Below are 22,149 nucleotides of genomic sequence, written 5' to 3' on the forward strand. Positions count from 1 at the left end.
CAGGAATGCATAATAGTAATATAATACTAGGATAGTTCTGTGACCTGTCGTTGCCAAGAGAGAAAAAAAATACAAAAAAGAACGTGAAGTTACTGATTTCCACTTCGTACAGTCCTTTATTTTACATCACCCTTTACACCTCTTCACTGATTCTTAGAGGTGTCCTTTGTCAACGTGTTGTTGGAGAAAACGAGTTTTTAAAAAAACAACATATACTTTTTTTAACATAATCTGTTTTTTGTTTTTAATATTCATTTTTACACTCTGATCATTTTTTAGAAGTTATTATTCATTTTTTAATAAATTAAACTGAAATTTATAAATTCTTATTTATCTTTTAAATTTGATCAACAACATATTTGACAATAGAAGATTTTGCAACAACTTTCCTCGCAAAGAAAGTGAATGTTAAGCTCCAAGTGTTAGGTGTAAACATGCATGATCGAATTATGAGACAATAATATGACGTTTAAATTGTCACACAACAAAACAGGAGTAATAGTAGGAACCTTAAACTCGAAGAGAAGAGATTAAAGCCAAAGAATTTCTGAAATGGCATGAGTCATTCCTCAAAACTCAGCCTCTACTAAGGATTGAGCCACTACATGATGTTTTTGCAGCTCCAAGAAACAAAATTTGTACGAAGGTAAATGCATGAGAACGTGGTCGTTTAGGTCGCTGACCTAGTATGAATCACTGTATGCTTGAATGGGAAGTCAATTGGGTAGGGCAGGTTGAAGAAGAATTGGCGAAGAATCCACTTCATGACTTGCAATGGGACTCAACTATTGGCAAGAAATTAATAAACCGTGTTTATACTACAGGCAATTTCGGTGTGAGTGTTGTATATTGCAAGGCACCAACAATGAGCGATAAAGTAAAGCATCGGGCAAGGAATTAGAGTCAAGCTTGCTGAGTTTAGAGCTACTCACCATGGAAGTGAAATGCCTCGAGAATCTGCCATATTGGTCTTGTGCATAAGGTCACGAATATACTAGGACTGTGTAAGAAGCATACAACCATTCTTCAAATACTTCACCTCTATGTCAAGGAAGCAGTCTAGCCGACCTGAGTGTTCGAGAGAAATCTGGTCATTGAGTTGCGAGATTAACATAGGGATAAGAGAATAAGATAATCCAGTTAAAAGGATATCATCCATAGAGAGAAACTATAATAAGGCAAGAGTCAGACTCGTATCAGATCTTGAATGCCTATTTCAGGCCATAAAGATGAAGCCTTGACACAATCTGTTTGTCAAATGATTCAAAGCCAAGAGGTTGAAGCATGCAAAGCTCTTCATGGAGAAATGATAATAAACTTTGAAAATAATTTCACAACTCAAAAAAAAAAACTAAAAAAATTAATATGATAAATGATAATTTATATAATATTTAGTCTCCTTAAATTTGTGTCCAATGCCCCAAATTTCTTAAACACAGCCGTGCTCGCATGTACACACTTCCCATCAAATCGCTATTGCTAACCTTACTATAACTCTTTATTTTTTGACTGAGGCTTCCTAGAACATGTACACATCTATAATCTGATACGATGATTCTGCCATTTGTCATTCTCGGAAAGTATAATAAGCCAAGAGAAAACTAACAGCTTCAAAAACATGATAGAATTTGAGTCAAATAATAATCTAAGGTTCTTGAGGGCATTAATGAAACTTGTTTATTGAAGAGATAGTAACTTTCCTCCCTCCCTTCACTAGAGTGATAACATTTCCCCATTGCACTCCTGTATGCTGTGAAGGACTCCTTTCCATCCTTCAAAAAACTTCCAAACAACCACTGAAATAAGAATACAATCAGTTGAAGATATATATCATCCCTTAGCTGTGTAACCCTAATACCTAACAGTTCTCCCAGTGAATACTTTTGCCAACCAACGGCTAGACTTCAGTTTGGCAATCAGGAATAACACCTTTGAATTTTTTATACTATACACATGCCTGGTATTAGAGCCAGCTTCTGAAGACATACAATGCTAGATAGAAGCTGACTACAAAATGCTGCTCTTCTTGAGATAGCAGTTTGCAAAGTTGCAAGTGTGCTACCCTTTAGGAGCTTTGTGTGCAAAATAAGACATTCTGCAGCATGGGGAAAAGAGGCTATAGATGGAGAAACTGTGACAGCAAATGCCAATTGTACATCAGCATGATCAAAAGCATTGGCATACTATTTTTCAATTCTTAAATTGTTACATAGATGATCAAGCTCTGGTCTAGCATCCATCCATGCAGCAAATTCTGTATCCGCAGGAGAGATGCAATAGAGATACGATCTGAATGTGATAAGGAAAAAGTAGCGCCTGCAGGAAAACAAAATGATTACAAAAACAAATAGTCAATATGCATGTTCATACATATACATTTCTGTGGGTGAGGCAAGTAAATGTACCTCAAAGCCTTGATACCCATGTCCATTAGATATGCACGCTCCTCATCATCGTCATCCGTAAACTTCTCAAATTCTCTTTTGTAATAAAGAATATCATCTCGTATATGTCCTGCTCCTGCACATCTATTTTTAAAAAATAGAAAATTCAGCGCCTTCAACAAAAAGCCAATAACTAGCATCTTAAGCTAAGTTGCCAGATCAAACTTCCCCGGTGGGGTAAATGATGCTAAAGCTATTTAATAACCACAAAAATGATGACATAATATATTTGCAAAGAAAAGGTAAATTGAACCAGTGAAAGTCCCCCCTTCAACCCAGAAAGGAAAAGACATGGAAATACCATGTTTCTAACAAAATACATTCTTCATCATAGAGAACCTAATTAATAAATCCACTGTAATGTTGGTTGAACACATTTTCTTTTACAGGTAATAAAATATGGTTAATAAAGCTTCTAATCAAACTTTTTTTATAACCTTTCAATGACAATGTCAACATCTGCTTTGCTTTGGGGACCATGTACAAGGACTCTTGTAAGGTTCAAAATGTCACGATAATCGCCCATCCTAAGTGCCGTTTCATTAGAAGCTCGAGAATGTGAATTCTCTTTAGTCATCGGATATGTATCAGGACCAAATGATGGCTGCAGGACTGTGAATGCAAAGTTTGCCTCTGCACCAAGTCTAATACAGATGATGGCCATTGCATATGCGACTCCACCAAAACCTGTATGCGATACAAAGAGGTAACTCCCCGCAGAGCTACAATAAAGCAAGAGTTTAGAAGCACATTGTAATATTTAAAAGAAGAATAATTAAAAGATTAACATATTGAGTTTGCAGTTTCAAGATGGTATATGCACAACATGCAGATGCAGGGAACATATACAGAACAATGCTACTATTGCATGCACTGCAATTAAAACATCAGATATTGCCCACTACAAGACAAGCCATGACAAGAATCCCTTGATTGCATTTTGGAGACAAAGCAAGGCAGCCAAATTGCCAACAACTATAGGTTGTTGACAATTCTATGATATGATTGTTAATCATTCTATGATTCTATGTACATACTGTTTAGAATGCTGTAATCAGTGCAACATAAAAAATGTTGGCAAACTTTAGAAGACCTTTATACTGCCAAGTAGGGACACTTACTCATCTTGACAGTACTGTATTGCATCGACGTCGGAGGCCAAGGCATCTCTCTCTCTTGTTAAGGGTATCCTTCGATAGAAAATATCATATCCATCATCTTTTAGAAGAGAATAAACTTCTGTCGGTGTCTTCACGTCATCTGCCTGAATGTTTTCCCAGTATCCAACCACAGCAGACTGATTTGTTGAGGGATCATATTCTTCACGATGTAGTAGCATTCTCCCACCAGACTGTCTAATCTCGGCCAGTATGTCTTCCTTCAGCCGTGCTTCCAAGTGTTCAACCTGCATTGCATTTACCATGAGTTGTGCAACACTATTACTTTTGCAATATGTTCTAGTTCTAATAGACAAACTATATTACAAGATGACTCACCACAGGACCGGTGATTCCAACGTGCTTGAGTGTATCCACAGGTTTGTTTAACTCCCTAAGGACAAAGGGAACACAATTGATATAAACAACCGCTTCTTCTCTTACGTCAGTCAATATAACTTTCCGCGCAGTGAATGCAGATTTAGACTTAGAATCCAAATACTTTAGCATCTCCTTGGCCCCAGAGATTGTTGGAGTTGCCATGCAATATACAGGGTATTCATCAACCTGAAAAATTGAGATTCTCACACTCATCATACCACATATATATCAATTGATAATAACATGAAAATTGATAATTGAAGCTGTTGTAAGAAAATCCATTTTATATTTTATCTTTTTTATTATTTTCAGGTTCAATAGTAATTTTACATATTTGTTCAACATACTCGATTGTCAAACCATGATGCAATTTCATAAGAAACACTCATTTTAAAATTGAAAGTATCGGTATCATATAATACAAACCATAGGATGGTAATATTTTTCAAAATATAAATATATGCTAAAATGATCTGTATTTCAAATATTGAATGAGTGGAAGCAATACAGACTAAAGTAAATTATCAACTAATGTAAAACAGTGCAATGTACTTGTAAAATTACAAGATAACAAACTGATCAGATGAGCAGTCTAGCTCCACACCAGATAACAATTTTTTTCCATATAAACTTGCACCACAAAACATATTAAAGGTGCTTATTCTACCTACACTTGGATGATCCGGAAGGTTACCACTGAACGTGTAACCTTACCATATGGCATCACACATTTGATGATAGTTAGTTGTTTTCCCAATACTTTCATACATAAACATACCTTGTAAACATGAGGTGCACCATGTATTTGTATATGATTGGAAGTTCTCTGACCAGGAAAGAAATACATTTTAAGTATGGAGCCCTTCCCCAAAACAGAACCATTTCTGGCCTTGACAGTAGCCTCCATCACTGCATCTCCATGCTGAGACTCTTGTGATTCTCTCAACTCCTCCTACAATTTAAATTGGCATTATTGAAGCTATCCTACTTTGAATTGTGGAAAAGTAATCATTTGAGTTAAAAACATTTACAGGGACAGTGAAAAATCTCCCGGGTCTTAATCTGATGCTCCATTTCATAGCCTGTACCTCTGGCCTCTGATGCAACCAAACCTTAAATGTCATTCTGGATTCTCCTTGACAACAAAACCCATCGAATGCTTCACTTCCAAGATATGCTGCAAAAGCAATTAGGCGGAAGTACCGCTCCAAGTACTCGGCACCACGATTTAAAGCCACCCTCCTTACCCTAGGCTCAACATGCTGTTGATTGAATACTTTTCTATATTGTAGGAGAGCTTGACGAATGTTTTGAAGTGCAGAACATCTATCAATAATACCATCTAAGGCCTCCCGGCACTCCACCCCATTATCAAAAAAAGCTGTTATCTTCCATAACAAGAGGATGTCATTTATACCAAAAACATGCTTTTGTTTCTCATCTATCTTTATTTGCAAATTATTGGGGGCAGTGACATAACCGCCAACTTCATCTCCACTTGAGGAACCGCCATCCACTTCTTCCTGGGTTACATTATCTCCCAGTATTTTAATAGGTCTACCATAATCAATTCGAAGCTTCACAAGGCAAGCTATGACAGTACCTGTGGTTGTTCTGCCCCTACCCATCTGAAATATGAATAAGACGTTAGCAGTAAGAGATGAAAAGGAAAATAAGAGACAGGAGAAGAGACAATATACAAATATAGAAATATATGCACAAAGAATAGAACAGAAGAGATGAAGGATTAAGAAACAACCTGACAATTGAAAACAAAAGCAGTTTCCTTTGTAGCAGAAGCAATATTAAAAGCCATTGTGTCAAAATCAGAACTTTTAGGAGCTTTTCCATCAGTGTCAACACCATTATCAAATAATGTGGTTATCTTCCATAACAAGAGAATGTCATTTATACCAAAAACACGATTTTGTTTCTCATCTATCCCCATTTGTGAAGTAGTGGAGGTCAATGCAGTGACACAATCCCCAGTTTCATCTCCACTTGAAGAATCACCATTTGATTCTTCTTGGGCCGTATCATCACTCCATATTTTAATGGGCCTACCAAAATCAATGCGAAGTTTCACAAGGCATGCTATGACAGTACCAGTTGTAGTTCTGCCCCTACCCATCTGTTATATCAATGAGATATTAGCTGCTAGAAATGAAAAGGATAAAAAAACCAGAAGAACATGGATGGACTTAAATGAACGCATTCGAAAAGAATAAAGCATAAGAGATAAAAGATAAAGAAATTACCTGACAATTGAAAACAAAAGTAGTGTCCTTTGCAGCAGAAGCAATATTATTTGCCAAAGTATCAAAGTCAGAACTTTTAGGAGCTTTTCCGTCAGTGATGGGTACACGTGCATACTTAACGGGAAACCCATCAGCTTCCAGGCTTTTGAAAACTTCAAGTGGGGTTTGAACCACATTAGAAGTAACATGCTCCCAAGCATCAAATATATGTCCATCATCTGTTTCATGAATAACCATTATGGCACTGCTATATTGTTTAGCTTCCCTTAAAATGTCTTCTTTTAATCGAGCTTCCATTTTCTCCACTCTTTCACGGTCAATACCCTGAAAGAACAAATTACAGCTTCCAAATCACCAATAAAGCATTAGTTGATCATGTATATATTAACAAATCCCGAGCTGCATGACAGAGTTAGGGGCTTGACAGTATTCAGCAAGCAGGTAGATTATGAGTTTGTGTCATTTCATGTATTAGTTATACCTCAGAAAATAGACACATTTTTGTTCTATTAGATGAACCCACTACTATAATGACATAACAGTCCATGAAGAGTCAACTCAATGGTAAGAGTTTGGTCTTATAACCTCAAGGGACGGAGTTCAAATCCCCTCGAAGACGGTAGTAAAATGGCCACTGGTGCCACTTCAATTAATAATAACTATCCTTTCCCCAAAAAAAAAACAAAAAAAACTATAATGACATGACACATTTTGTGGAAAGAGCTAAAATAAAGACTCACTCAGTAAGCAAAGAAAATAGTAAATACCCTTCCTTTTTCACACTTCTCAACTAGATATAATCCTTCTCAATTAGACTGCTACATTTCCATGAGATTATACTTTGGTTGGAAGGGGGTCTGGATTGGACCACATGGCTAAGAAGTTTTTTTTGGACATGGTTCCAGCTACCAATTACAACTTAAATTGCAATATAGATTATAGACATCTTACTCAGAGGCTACACAAAAAGTTGGGTTAAAACCATGAGCCAGTTTTTCTGACAACAACATCTACTTTTCCATCCCCCTTTGGTAACTTCAAGTTTATTTTAAAGATATGTCAAATGTAATGTTTACCGTGTACTCCAGCATGTTTTTGTATGGTCTTTCAACTTCACGAAGAACGAATGGCTTTCCATTGATGTAAATAACAGGCTCTTCTCTCATATTATGCCAAAGTATAGGGCGCCCACCATTAGTACTGCCAATTCTATGAATGACAGACCGGATACCATCAATGGTTGGATTTGCAACACCAAAAACTGGAAATCCAGGAACTTTTCGGAAATTAGGAGCACCGTCCACTCTCTCTGGCAAACATGGATTTTGACATCCAGGGCAGTGATCACTTTTTAGAACAGTTTGACTACCAAGAACCTCGCCTTTTCTCAAGGCAGCAACTATACCCATCTCAGAAGGCCGGCCATCAGTTGATTCAGCTATCTTCTTTAGAGATGGTTTCAAACTTGAATATCCAAGTGCACCCATTGGATCTCTCCTGAGTAACCTGCAGTGCCAATTGTTATGAGTCATGCCAAATATTGATAGACATAAGATCAAGCAAATAAACAGGTTAGAACCCAATTGGTAAAGATCGTCCAACAATATGATGAAAAAATTTACGTAAGAAAGTATGTCAAGGGAGAATATTAGATAAACAAAGATATATGGAAGCTTCTGGTGAAGATTAGTAAAGGAAAACTCTATAAAATATAAACATCATGGACATCTCAATCCTTGGTGCTTCTTGCCAGATTAACAATGATAAAGACAAAAAAAGGAAAGGGCAAAGGATATATGTTTTCAGGGTAAAAAGGTACAATGGAATCAGCATAATGTCCAAATCAATGGGTGGGTTTGTTTCAAGTCATCTGAACACATTCTCAGGAATATATGGGTAGGGAATGTGTCTTCTCCTGTTTATTACAGGGTTTAAAAATTTAATACAGTGTATAAAGATCCTCAGGGAAAAAATAACTTTCGCATTCTCAAGGTTTTCATTCCCATGAGGTGGGAATGAAATTTTATATGTAACTTTTTCAAGTTCCTATAACTATCTCTGCACCGCTCTTTTATAAATGATTTCTGGAAATGTTATAAATGTCTGGCCATTTTAAAAAAATAATAATAATAATAATACCAGGAATAGGATTCCAATAATAAAATCAGCTTTTTACTGTTATATTCAGTGAATCAGGGAAAAGTTAACATTTGATGCCTTAAATAATCTGTCATGCAGCCAAACAAGAAGCCTTTCTACATACCTACGCATCATCACAATTAATAACACACAACCGCTACCAGAGGTTAATGCCAATTTTATATCACAATTAGCACATGTACAATCTTGATTGTATTTGTAAACTAAATGCCCAATTAGTTGATTCTGGTCAAGCTAAAAGCAATAAACCAAGTATTTTATTAATACTGGAACTATGTTACATGGGTGAGCTGGACCTCAGACCACAACATGAAAAATCGTGTCTGAAAGTCAAAGCAAGATCAGTTCAGTAACATTCTTGATCTTGGCTTGATACACAATTCACTAGTCAAACTCAACAGATATAGATCCACACTCCACAGGCCTAATAAGAGAAATAAAAAAAGAAAAGTTACAAAACATAGACCTTACAGTTATTAAAATTTTAACCTGCGAATAATGCTGTAGAGTTCAGGTCTTGCTCTCATCCAATCAGAAAAACTACTGTGACCAGCAGTACTAGAATGGAGTATATCCCTTTCTGAATGCAGGTACACGGTAAAACATATTAAAAAGTAGTATCTCTCCAAGTACTCCACAAAAAAGGAAAGTGATGCCTCCCTTTTCATCTCATCTGGCTGTCGCAGAATGCTATTGCGATAGGTGCCAATTGCTTCACGCAGATTCTGAAGTTCAAGACAAGGATTAAATAACGCAATTTTAAATATATGAAGATTCAACCCACAAGATACATGTTAAGCAATTCAAAACATTCTAAATGACTGTACAAACAACTAACATAGAAGTTATTTTTTAGTAACACAAGATCGGAATCATTAAAAACAGATACCTGCATTGAAGCACATTTGTCAATGACTTTGTCTACTTGTCTTTTCCCCTCAACACCACCCTGAAGCATGGTAAGCAAATTATAACAACAAGAATATATGCTCATCTTATACAAGAAATATTAAATTTAAAGTCAGTACCTCTAACACCCGAACCAAGCTTCTTATGACGGCATATTCTCCCCTGCGAATTGCCTCCTCCGAGTTAGGCATATGATCAGCAACATTGGTCATAGATTGAAAAATTCTACCGATCGAATTGCTTCTTGGAATCCCTATCATGTAATAACATAAACCAAATATTTTTGTTAATGGAAAATCCACTTGTACACCTTATGATTTTAACTTAAGGACAAAAGAGTTAGAATAAATTAAAGGAAACCATTAAAAAGAGATGGCATAATGCTTGGAAATAGGAATTTTTTTCAATTTTATTTCCAAGCAATGGTGTTAACAATAACTTTAAATAAGGGTTTCTCAGAATACATGGAACTAAACTTCTTTGACAAAAAAATGGCATAAACAAAAGAAAATAAACAATAAAATCAGAAAAGTTGAATAAATAAATAAAGAAATAAATAAAAGTACCGGAGGCCCCAATTCGATTGAGGTAGACCAAAGTTGCAATGACCATTCCAGTTGTCGTTCGTCCACGCCCCATTTGACAATTAAAAATTATCTCAGTATTTACATCAGCTTGAGAAATTTTATGTACCTAAAATCAAAGTTTAAGAGTAGCTAAGATGCAAGAAATCATTGGTTTCGAGAAACTTATTAAATAAATGAGTTTTCTAAGTTAATAAATATGAGGCTTCTCTATAACAAATAAAAAACCTTAAGCATTGTCTTTCAGCAGTCCAATGATTAGACTAAAAGTTAAAGTTAACTACATTATCCAACTCCTTAATTGTAACAAAAACTATATGTTCAGATTGTGATGCCTATGACGGTAGCATAAAATAAAAGAGAAGGAAAAAAACAAGATGAATCATTATTTTCTTGCAAACAAATTTATTCAGAAGCTTCACAAAAATTATGATGCAAAGAACTCACCAAAATATCAAAGTCCAGTTCCTTAGGCGATTTTTCATCAGTTATAGGAACACGTTCATAATCAACAAGGTATCCCTCCGCTTGCAATTCCTCATACACCTACAAAAAGGAAAACAACTCAGATGCAATTTTAGCAAAAGAAACTGCATTCCCATTCTAAACAAGTTTCACCCATACCTCTAACGGCGTCTTCACAGAGTTACATGACACTGGTTCCCATTGGTCCACCATTTGACCATCGGGCAGTTCATCAGTCACAAGGATCTTATTTCCATATCTGTTAAGTCGATGTAAAATTAAGATTGATAGTAAAGAATAAAAACAACCATGAACTCCGTGTGACAAGTTAGGGACAAATACAGCGTGGCACCGGAGAAATACCTTTCAGCTTCCAACAGGATGTCCTCTTTCAAACGAGCTTCCATTTGTTCTACCCTTTCCCTATTAATTCCCTGATTGATTACAGGTCCCACATAAGTTAGACGCCAAAACAGTAATGTATTCAATTCAACTGAAACTACTCAACCCCCATTTGCTGATTGTTCCACTAGGTTGACAGCCAGCATAGAACAACCTACATACATATAGTTTTAAATTATGCGTAGCCGCAATTGCAGCTGCAATACAAAGATTTTGGAGATTTCTACGACCACATTGCAACTGCAATTGCATCAGCCACATTGTCTAAATTAATTTTTCCTCACTGTCAATGATCAAAGCCTAATTGCGACAACCATTTAAAGTCTTATATATTGGCATAAAAGAACTCGCGAAATAATAATAAATCAATGGCATATACCGTATACTCAAGGTTGGAGAATGGTCTCTCCACATCACGCAAAACAAAAGGGCGGCCGTTAATGTACACAAGCTGATATCAACAAAGAAAGAAAGAAAATAAAAAGTTAGGAGAGACGAAGGGGAGAACGTTATTACTTATTACAGCGTTATTATTTACTAATCACCATCACTTCATCATAGTTACAAAAAGCGAAAAAATGAGTTAAGTATGTGTTTGGTTTTGCCTTGACATAAATTAATTTTGAAATGAATCAATTTTGTAAAACTGATTTTGTTTAATAATGAGTTAAATGTAAAGTGATTTATGTTTGGATACATTCATGTAAAAGTGAGTTCATCAATAAATCCCAAGCTAAAAATTAATTGTAGAGGCAAAAGTTGGAGAATAAATTTTAGAGGCAAAATCAATTCTAGTAGAAAATCATCTAAACATGTCAAAGCAATTGTAAACTCCTAGAATCAATTTTGCATCCTCCAAAAGTGTAACCAATCATACACTTGAATTTTACTAAAGTACACTAGTTATGTAGGAACACTTAACAAAATTTAAAAAACTTAATAAAAACAGAAAACAAAAGAAGCTAGCTATAATGATGATAATAATATTAGCATACCGGTTCTTCACGAAGGCTAATCCAAAGAACTTGCTGTAAACGAGCACCAATGTGATTGAGAACATTTCGGATTCCATCAACGGTTGGGATTGCAACACCATGAACATGCAGAGACTCAGCTTGACGATAATTGGGAGCACCTTCGATCTGAGGAGATAAACGCTTGTTCTGACAACCAGGAAAGTGGTCACTCTTCAGAATAGTCTTCTTTCCGAGTACCGAACCTTCTCTCATTCTCATCACCTCCTCTGGTTCCTTCACTACCCTCGACATTGAATCACGCTCATTCACTCGCTTGAAACCACGCGCTAATGCACAAATGCGAAGAAGATTATGAATGACTATAATGTGAAGTAGTACAATGTTAATTTCTTATCTATCACCTTTAAGTGAATTTATTTATACATGCTTTTGATTTTCTTTTTTTAGCTCATTATTTATTCTACTTCTTCTTCTTCTTCTTCTTCTACTTTTTTCCAGGTGGATTTTCCGGGAAAAATATCGAATGAGAGGATTTGTGAAAGCAATAATACCAACAACTGAAAAACCCTTTTTCTTACAACAACGTGAAAGGCGTGAGTGACACAGCCAAGAGAGATTTATAGAAACGTGTGTTTTCTGTGATGGTGTGTGTGATTGTGATTGAACCTCAAAATGCTAATCGTTCTTCATTTTTTTATTCATTTTTGCCGAAATATGTTTAGCGTGTTCATTTATTAATTAATTAATAGCTTAATATGTTCAAACCATAGGTAGCCACGCCTGAGATTAATAAGATGATTGGCTATTAAGAGGGGAGTAGTTCTATAAATTCTCTCTCTTTAAAATTTTTTTAAACCTCGCTAAATGTATTGTATTAAAATAATTTTGAAATCTAATAATATATAATTATTAATAAAATTTATTTAATAAATTTGTTTAAAAGTGTTAGAATTGAGGAATTAGGTTTTTGTTAAATATAATATTAAAAGATCATTAATAAGGAATATGTAGTTATGGAATCCACTTAGACACTCAAATATAATGGAGTTCTCAAAATAAAGTGTTTAAATGAGTTATGTATCTGTAATTTATTTTATAATTTTTTAATTTTAATAAACATCGTTATCTTCGACCTAATAAATCACAAAAATTTATTACATAATTTATTGTGTAGAATTTTAGAAAAGTGATCAGAAATAGTAATTATAAAAATATCAAAGTACCCAATTTTCTGAAGCCATAATAGGAATGATTATTTGAAATATTTTATTAAGGAAACACTTCTCATTATGGATGACCTTTTAAGTGTAATTTCTTTTTTTTTTTTTTTTTTTTTAAAATGTTTTTTGCATAATTTAGTGCCCATATTTGAAAACGTTTTTTTAATAGAAGATGATAAATTAATTAATTAAAATCAGAGGGAGATTTAGTTTGATACAATATTTTTATTAAATAGAGGAGAGACAATATAAAAAAAATAAAGAGCCCTGTAGACGTTTTAACAAGGAAATATAGATGAGAGTGGATCCATGTGCTGCAACTTAAAAACGCTAATGGTTGTTCATTTTTTAATTAATTAGTTAATAGCTTAATATGTTTGGATGGGTTATGGTGTGAATATTTTATCTTTTAATGTTGCCACGGTGGCATTGGATGCGCATTACTAAGAAGCCATCTTATAAGTGGTCCTTTATTTCCTTCTATACAGGAACCGGATCAGATTGAATTTAAATATGCTTTCTGCTTTCTTCTCTTTCAGAGATACTATACTGTATACCACGTGGATAAGGTTGAACATAAATAATGATGTCATGTATATTCTACAATTGGTCACGCTGATTCTTGAAGATACGTATTTGGAGACTTTCTTCGATTTTTAAAAATTAGATTGTTAGTAAAAGATAAATGTTAACAAAAAAAAATTGGAAATAATGTAATTCAAGTTTTGGAATTGAAAAATTATATTTGCGCTCAATTTATTTATTTTTATTTCTTTATAGTTTTTTTAACAAGTGTCAATATGACTCTTAATAAAAAAATTAATTTTATTTTATTTAAATTCATCAAAATAGTCGGTTATAAATAATATTTAAATATAACTTTATGTTAATATTGATTTTTTACTTATTTAAAAAGAATCATTATTATAATATTTTTTGAAAAAAAATTCATAATTTTTAAAGATATTATTAAATATATCACATTTCAAAATAAAAATAATTGCATTTTTTGAATTATATTTTATAATTTTTAAATATACTACTAAATGATATATCAAAAGAAAAATCAAATAGCAATACTGTTAATACTTTTTTTTATCAAAACAAACTTATTATGGTTAGGATATGTGGCGTGATAGATTGCTCGTATAAATAAATATGAAAACATAATCTATATATGTGACTTTTTAAAGTCTACTGATAAAATTATTAAGTTATTGTATAAAATTTATTTCTAAGACGTTTTAGAATATTTATTTTTTATTAAACTAATTTAATTGATTCATGTAATATTTTTTAATTGGTAATAAAATTAATTAATTTAATATTTATTAAAATAATATCAATTTTATAATATTTGGATTTATAGTATATAACATACATCATTTTTGTCTAATTTTTAACCTATTCTTTTGATAAAATAAAAAATAAAATTTTAATTAAAACATTTTTATGTCATTTTATTTTAATTAATTAGTCTAACCCTTTAAATTTGATGTGTTAGTTTGTTTGCTATAAGATCATTTATTGTTAATTAGTTTATTGTTTATTCATTACTGATAATAAATATTTGAGTCCTTATCCTTTCACTATTTATCCGGGGTTAAATTCATATCCATCTTTGCAATAAAAAACACGTATTATAAGATATTTATATAAAATTATATAGTAACAATTTCAAGCATAACATCTTCCAAGTGTCATCTTCCACATGCAAACCACTCAACAGTTATACTTTTATATTATTTTTACAATAAAAAATTTATCTCACAGAATCAATTACAATAATTTTAATAACAGTTTTTTAACGATACTCTACTCTCAACAATTTAATATTAAATGTTTTTTTATTAAATCAAATATAAGATAAATTTCCATTAAAAAATACAGGTAATTTCTATGAATTTTTCATTGTTATTAATTGTCTTCATTGACTATTACACCGTCTCATTATCTAGTCTCAATTAAAAAAAATTTCATATTTAAAATAGAAAACATAAACATAATATCAATAAATAATAATTAAGGCGGTAAATTTTTTTTTTTTATAAAGTAATAAAATTATTCTGAGTTAAATGTAACCTATAGTAACATTATTTATGATCGATTTTATATATAATACCTTCCATGCGGTAGTCTCTCAACGATTCTGCTATCGAAATATTTATACATTAACTGCTATCTCAAAAAATCAATTTCAATAAATCTCATATCATTTTTTAGTGATTCTCTTCTCCCGATAATTTGACATTAATATTTATTTCATTAAATAAAATGTAAGACAAATTTCGATCAATTTTGTTACAACAATTTTATAAGTTATGCATCGTCGTTAATTGCTTCAATTGACTATTGTACAATCTCATTATCTAATTTCAGCGTCTATTTAAAATTTTCATACATGAAATAGGAAACATAAAAATAATATAAATCAATAATAATTATAACAGTAATATTAATTTTTTTACAAAGCAGTAAAATTATTTTGAATTAAATATAACCTATACTAAGATTATTTATGATCGATTTCAAACATAATACATTCCACCCCAGTGTTTCTGCTTTCATAGTATTTGTGCAATAAATGATATTTCACAAAATCAATTACAATAAATCTGATAACAATTTTTTTGCGGTGATCCTCTTCTCTAAAAAATTTGACATTAAATGCTTATTCATTAATCAAATATAAGACGAATTTCAATTAGTTTTTTTATGGAAATTTCTTTAAGTTTTCGTTGACTATTGTACTATTGTACTGTCTCATTATCTAATGCCAGTGTCCGATAAGATTTATATACTATACATCCCTAAAAACATTGTTTTTGGACTAAAATTAATCACAATCTTTCTTCAAAAGTTAGACATCATTATCACAATTTTTTAGGGTTTCAAAGCAATATTTTGTCGTTTTAATGCGGCGTTTTGTTATTTTGTTTTATTGCAGTATTTTTTTTATTTATATTGATAAATCAACTTTGAATAAATATAAATATAATAAATAATTTTAGCATCATTAATGTAACAACTTTAGAGACATTAATATTATTCTATACACATTAATTTTATCATATTTGTATGCATTGTTACATCTGTAAATATTTTGCCGTTGTGTGTTATTAACTTAGATGTTGTGAGTTTGTTCACCAATCCGTCTATTTCAATTTTAGTAATTTTGAATTGTAATGTTCTCAATAAATGTAATTTTTATCAATTTGAATGAATGAATATCATGTTTTAGTTAAAAAAATATATAAAAAACATTAGTATGAATCATTATTTTTTTTTTGTCCGGGTTCATTTGTTTTTTAGATAAAGACATAATAATATAATAGATTCATTAAAATTGACCATACGATAATAAATATAGATCCTAATAATTGTACTTACTTTTTTTATTTGAATGTATGTTTTAACAGACTTTAATAAATGTATATCTTAATATGTTTATTTTATTTTTGAAGCAAAAATACACCATTTCAAATAAAAGGAAGGAAAGTTGTATTAGCTATTTTAAATGATGTTTGGAGAAGATACGAATTCTTCTTAAAAAGGAGCATTTTAGTAAGTACAATACAAAGCGCGAGCGGTTAAAAATTATCCTCAAGGTACCAGAAGAAGATTATAAGAACTTATTAGAATATTGAAAAGAAAACTACCATCAAGTAAGATATAATTACTTGTTATATATACTTATTGTCACACATTTGTAATTTTATGGAAAAAAATTGTGAATGAATATAGGAAATCAATCATAAAAAAATGTCCAAAATTTAGTTCAACTGAAATACAGACACCGAATGGAGAATAATAAAGGTTTTGCAATTATAAGAGAAAAAATGGTATTCTTTTTTCAATCATTGTAAGTGAATATTTAATTGTGTTACTTAAATAAAATTATGATACCTTTTTTTTTCTTAGTTCAGTGTCAAAGTAATGAAGATAAATCATTTCACTCAAGTTGAAATGTTTATTGCTACTCGCCAAAGTAAAAAAGGAAATGAGTTGGATCAATAAAACAATTTTGTAATTGTAAGTTTACTATAATGTATTATGCATTTACTATTATCTATGTATAGAATTATTTGTTTAGTATTATTGTTTATGCTAGATAAAGCTTCAAGACTTTATTGAAAAACATGAATAGTCATCTTTAGAAGTCTTTCAGAGTTAGTGTGACGAAGAAAAATCTGAGATATTTTATTGCCATGGAAGAACTTCAACACTGACTCTCTTGAGAAGAAATAAAGAAATTGCAAAACTTAAACGATAACATGCTGAGGAGGTAAAACAATTTAATGATAAGATACAAGATATAAATGAGAAACAACTTAAGGAAAATGGAAGCAACGGAGAAAAAATCTTAGCTTATTCTTAAGACAATTTTTAACTCAAACACTACAAGATTTAAGATAGAGGTTTTAACAACTTTTTTTTCCAACTTCAGCCGATGATAAGAGTACTCTACACTTTTCTATATCAACATATACTCATAATAATAATGAAGTAAATCTGAATTATATTACTATTAGAAATAGTATTGTTAGAACTATATTTATAGTACTGAAAGAACTATATCACAGTTAGAAGTTATACTCTTAGAATTATAATGATAATATACATTCAACTTTATTTTCTATTATAAATAGTAATGTTAGATCTACGTTACTTCATAAATCGATTTTGTTATATTTATAAATTTTACATTATTCTTCTATATATTGATGTTGATTGCTACTTAATTATGTTTTGAATATAGTTGTTACTTTATCAATGAATGAAGATAATAATATAGATTTTGCTCGTAGTCTGTTGAAACGACTATCTTTCTTTTGAAGTATACATTGCATTTAAATTGATTCATATAAAAATGGTTATCTATTGCTCATCGAACAAAATTTGATTTATCTTTTATTTTGAAACCTGTAACAGTCAATGCCTGAGCCCCCTAATATTATATTTTATATAGAATATAATTTGTTTATTCACATACATGTGTCCTGGTTTCCTGGTTTGACTTTACAATCACTTTTATAGACTTTAATATTTTGTCATTTATTCTTGATTTTATTTATTGAATATATTATTTTTATTTTATAGATGAATGACGGTGATACAGATGAAGAATTTGATTATTTGGAAGCATAATATGAAGAGATAGATGTCGATACTTAAGTTTTTATTTATTTATTTTTTATATAGATAAAGATTTGTATTTATGTTATTTTGATTGTCTTATTTTCTCTAAAATATAAATAAGAGAAACTGAGATAGTATAAACGTCGTATGAATGATCATGAGGTACAACACCTCACATATTTTATTTGTTTGCTTGTTACATTATTAACATAGACATAACATATATACTGTGTTTGACAACTATAGGACAATGAACTTTAACTATATATGGTATTACAATAATTTTGTACTATAATATATTGCAAGAATTTTGTATTATCACAATTGTTATTTTTTTAAAATATAATAATTTACAATATTATTATTTTTTAAATATTTTTTTGGAACGAATATAAAATGTTCTTGTAACATAATTAAAAAAATGCTTGCAAGAACGATTTTAACTTGACAACAACGTAAAATTATTGTCATTATAAATTTGAAAAACTGTTTTGTAAGAGGTAACTACAACTACGATTTTCACAAAACTATGTTGTTTCAAAAGAAATGTATCACGTAAGACAAAAACAACGCCTTAATTTTTCACAGACATAAAAATTATCTCGAATTACGACAATAATTTTTTAACGTTAATCAACAGTTTTTATGCATTACAGTTGAACAAAAATGTCGAAGTGGTCAAGTATTACAATATCAATTTTTTTTTAAATTATTACAAAATATATAACTTTTATTCAATTTCAATATTAAATTATTTTATATTATCATTAGATATTTATTAATTTTGTAATAATATTACTATTATAATAATTTTTTTAATTTTAGATTTAACATAATAATTTTATAATACGTGCAAGGCACAAATCAATTACATTAGTTAACCCTTAAAATGAACCTTAAGAAATTGTCGTAATTGTGATGGGAATACTTATTAAAAAATGTGACTTTAATTGCAGGCGTTATTTACTTATCGAATAATATAGATTGATATTAGTGAACATTATTCTTTAAGAATGTTTTTTTAGATTTTGATATAATCCTCCAAGAATTTTGCATTTATTTTATTTTAATTTTATTTTTAATAAATATTTTAAGATATTACAAATGATAAATAATTTATTTATATAATTGAGATGCTAAATTAATTATGTGATGCATTTGAGATTTTTTTCTTAAAAAAACCATTATTGATTCCTATTTTCTTTTGATCGAAATAAGTTAATTTTCTTCATGTGAGTTATGTAACCTGATTTAACTTAATATAATTAAATAACGCGCTTGTGAGAGACAGGTGGAAGTAACTTAAATTTAATGGAAAAGTTAAAAAGAACGTGAAAGCCATGTTGGGAGAACAACTAATTTTATAAAAAGAATGTTGACTAGTTACAGACCCAAAAAAAAAGTTGACTAGCTAACCCATGCTTTGGAGTCCAAAAAAAGCTAATCCATGTTTTTCACACAAAATTATGCACTTTCATACTTTAGTTAACTTGCAATTAATTAATCTGATGGTTTTGTGTTGACTAGTGATTTTGCTTTGTTTGTTGTAGTGATTTAAGGGTATGGGTGATTTTGCTCTTTGCTTTTATTGAGAGATTTAAATTAAACCTCTTAATAGTGATTCATGTGAGTCTTTGCGTACATTTTCATCTCGTTTGTATATATCTAATGTCTGAGAACAGTTGTTAATATATCTTTAGCCTTTTAAAAAAAAACCATTTAGCTATATTTGCGTTGTTTTTTCCTTCTTTATGTCCTATTTTAGTAGGACCATCGTTCCATCAGTTTTCATTCTTTTATTAAGGGTGCGTTTGTTACTTTAAAAAATTAAATTTGCATGTGTTTGAGAATACTGAACATCCAAGAATGCAATAGAAAATTAAACATAAAACTTAATTGGCGTGCATGTGAACATCATATATCTAGTTCTAGAAACTATAGTCGGTTAACAAAGGAACGTTGAGAATGTGTACAAAATTCATTGTATTTTTTAAATTAAAAAAACTAAAAAGTGTGTGGCTAAATAATAAATTTTAAAAATATTTGTATTAACCGTGTATATTCATTACACTATTTTTTTCATAAATTAAAAGTGTTCAAAATTATTTAGAAAAAAGTGTTCACAGTTACGATAAAAACTAAATAAAAGTACTTAAAGTTATAGAATATTTAAAAAGTGTTATGTGGCTTCCACCTGCACAATTAATTTATTGTGATCTGAGTTAAAAATTTGCCACATCATTAAAAATTGTAAAAGAGAGTTTAAGAAATTTATAAATTTAAGAAACTAAAATTGTAAAATTTAAAATGTTCTATGAAATATAATATGAAGGTTAAAACTAAAATTAAGGTTGAGTAGGAGAAAATTTGAAATTCTTTTATTTTGAATAAAAATTGATATTAAAATTGATGAATTTTGAAATTTTTTAAATAAATCTAAATTAATAAAAATGAGACTATAATTTTGTAAAAATTAAATATTTAAGAACTTCAAAATTAATGGAGATCCATATCACACATTTAGTTCATTAAAATTTAGTTCATTAAAGTACAAGACATACATCAAAATGACATTGAGAGAGTTGATAACGCAATTATCCTTAAAAAAAAAAAGAATGAGTTTAATTGTTAAAGTTGTTATTTAAGAGATAATACGATCTTATTTAAAAAAAAAAATAGACTATCAATTTTAAAATTAATTTTATATATAAAGATATAATATTTAAAGAATTTAAATAGTTGAAAGATCTCACGATATCTAATTTCAAAACCTTAATTACAATAAATAAAAAAAAAAAGAAATTATTATGTTTGTCATTTTTTAAGTTTGATTTATTTGAAAAATAATTCTTTTATTTTTTTTCTTCCAAATTTGTCTTTTAAGTTTTGTTATACACACAAAGTTATCAGTTTTGAATTCCCATTATAAAAATACACATGTGGCCATTACATATTTGATTAGTATAAGCGACCCTCACATGACTTGTAAATATATATTATATTAGTCATGTGTTTTTCTAAATAAGTCCTTTTAAGTTTTTCCCTGAAGTAATCTTCTCCCTCTTGTAATTAACTCTATTTTTTTTCTCCATTGATGGACCAAAAAATTAATCAGAACTAGAATATTCAATCAATCGGGAAAATTAAAATTCATAAATCCTAATTTGTACATGGTAGCCATAAATTTTGGGATTCTTCAAACCTCAGATTTCATCAATCTTCATTTAGATCTAGAAATTTTGCCGTTAAAGTTGAAAAAAAATAGTTTTTTATTTATAAAAAGGGTCTTTGTTCTAGTAATTGATGTTTTGGGTTTTGTTGAATGTTTACCAAGCTTTCACAAAAAGTGCATGATTCCAAAAATGGAGTTTTTATTCTACTGATTGGTGTTGTAAGTTTTTTTGAAAGCAATGTTTATGTGATCCTCAATCTTTTTCCCTAAATTTATGGGTTTTATGTGCGTTGTTAGAAGCCCAAAACAACGTGTTTGAAGAAACTATAACTAATGGTTGTGGTTTATTGGAATGTCTAGTTGGCAGAAGAACTCATCCCAAATTTTGTCAACCACAAGATATGTTTGAAGAGGATACACTCACTAACTACATGTTAATCTCATGAAGCAATTTGGAACATAGATTTTTTAAGAGTTTATTAGTATTGTTATTTTTATTTTTTTGGGAGTTTTGATGGGTTTAGGTTTGGGATATAGGAGAGGTAAGAAGATCAAGCTCACGCGTACATTGTGTGTGAGCATTAAACTGCCACATGTGTGTTTTTAGCAAAACTTCTTAAAAAAAAGACAACGGAAAGTAATACAAAGATACACATATTAAATTTTCAACAAACATTCAAATGTAAACAATTTAATTAATAATGTAATACATTTCGAGCTAGAAATAGAGTCTACAAAGATACAAGAAAAATATGCATAAAGCTCAACGAGCTTAGCTAGTATACATACGGGCTACGGCTGTTCTATTAGCCTCTTATTTCGTGTGAAGGATCCTAGTAGCAGCAGGAAATTTCTTGTAGCTCATGCATAAACCACATTAG

At 30.5% G+C, this 22,149-nt stretch overlaps 2 protein-coding genes across 4 annotated transcripts in view; both read right to left on the bottom strand.

Moving 5' to 3' along the window:
• LOC101493501 (glucose-1-phosphate adenylyltransferase large subunit 2, chloroplastic-like) overlaps positions 1–1,193 on the bottom strand; it is a 7,270-nt gene extending 6,077 nt beyond the window's left edge. For all 3 annotated transcript variants that reach the window (XM_027332590.2, XM_012714161.3, XM_027332589.2), the window contains exon 1: positions 933–1,193. In XM_027332590.2, coding sequence (XP_027188391.1) covers positions 933–1,023 — 91 coding nt within the window. In that variant the 5' untranslated portion in view covers positions 1,024–1,193. The remainder of the gene's footprint in view (positions 1–932) is intronic.
• Positions 1,194–1,338: 145 nt separating this feature from the next.
• Positions 1,339–12,424, bottom strand: LOC101493816 (uncharacterized). The gene is made up of 18 exons (XM_004494434.4): positions 11,756–12,424; positions 11,140–11,211; positions 10,722–10,792; positions 10,518–10,617; positions 10,341–10,439; positions 9,876–10,002; positions 9,429–9,562; positions 9,290–9,349; positions 8,890–9,125; positions 7,317–7,746; positions 6,241–6,564; positions 5,014–5,610; positions 4,761–4,934; positions 3,941–4,168; positions 3,566–3,849; positions 2,882–3,166; positions 2,406–2,528; positions 1,339–2,316 (listed from the first exon to the last, which is right to left on the bottom strand). Exons 1-18 carry the CDS (start codon positions 12,026–12,028, stop codon positions 2,184–2,186), a joined length of 3,750 nt encoding a protein of 1,249 aa, XP_004494491.1. The 5' UTR covers positions 12,029–12,424; the 3' UTR covers positions 1,339–2,183.
• Positions 12,425–22,149: the final 9,725 nt, after the last annotated feature.

Source organism: Cicer arietinum, chromosome 3 (assembly GCF_000331145.2).
Source record: "Cicer arietinum cultivar CDC Frontier isolate Library 1 chromosome 3, Cicar.CDCFrontier_v2.0, whole genome shotgun sequence".
In the NCBI taxonomy this organism is placed as follows: domain Eukaryota; kingdom Viridiplantae; phylum Streptophyta; class Magnoliopsida; order Fabales; family Fabaceae; genus Cicer; species Cicer arietinum.

Coding starts and splice junctions, on each gene's coding strand:
- LOC101493816 (XM_004494434.4), bottom strand. CDS start 12,028: ATGTCGAGGGTAGTGAAGGAACCAGAGGAGGTGATGAGAATGAGAGAA. Junction 9,350..9,428: donor GCTTGGTTCGGGTGTTAGAG/GTACTGACTTTA, acceptor ACCATGCTTCAG/GGTGGTGTTGAGGGGAAAAG. Junction 2,317..2,405: donor ATGGGTATCAAGGCTTTGAG/GTACATTTACTT, acceptor GTTTTCCTGCAG/GCGCTACTTTTTCCTTATCA.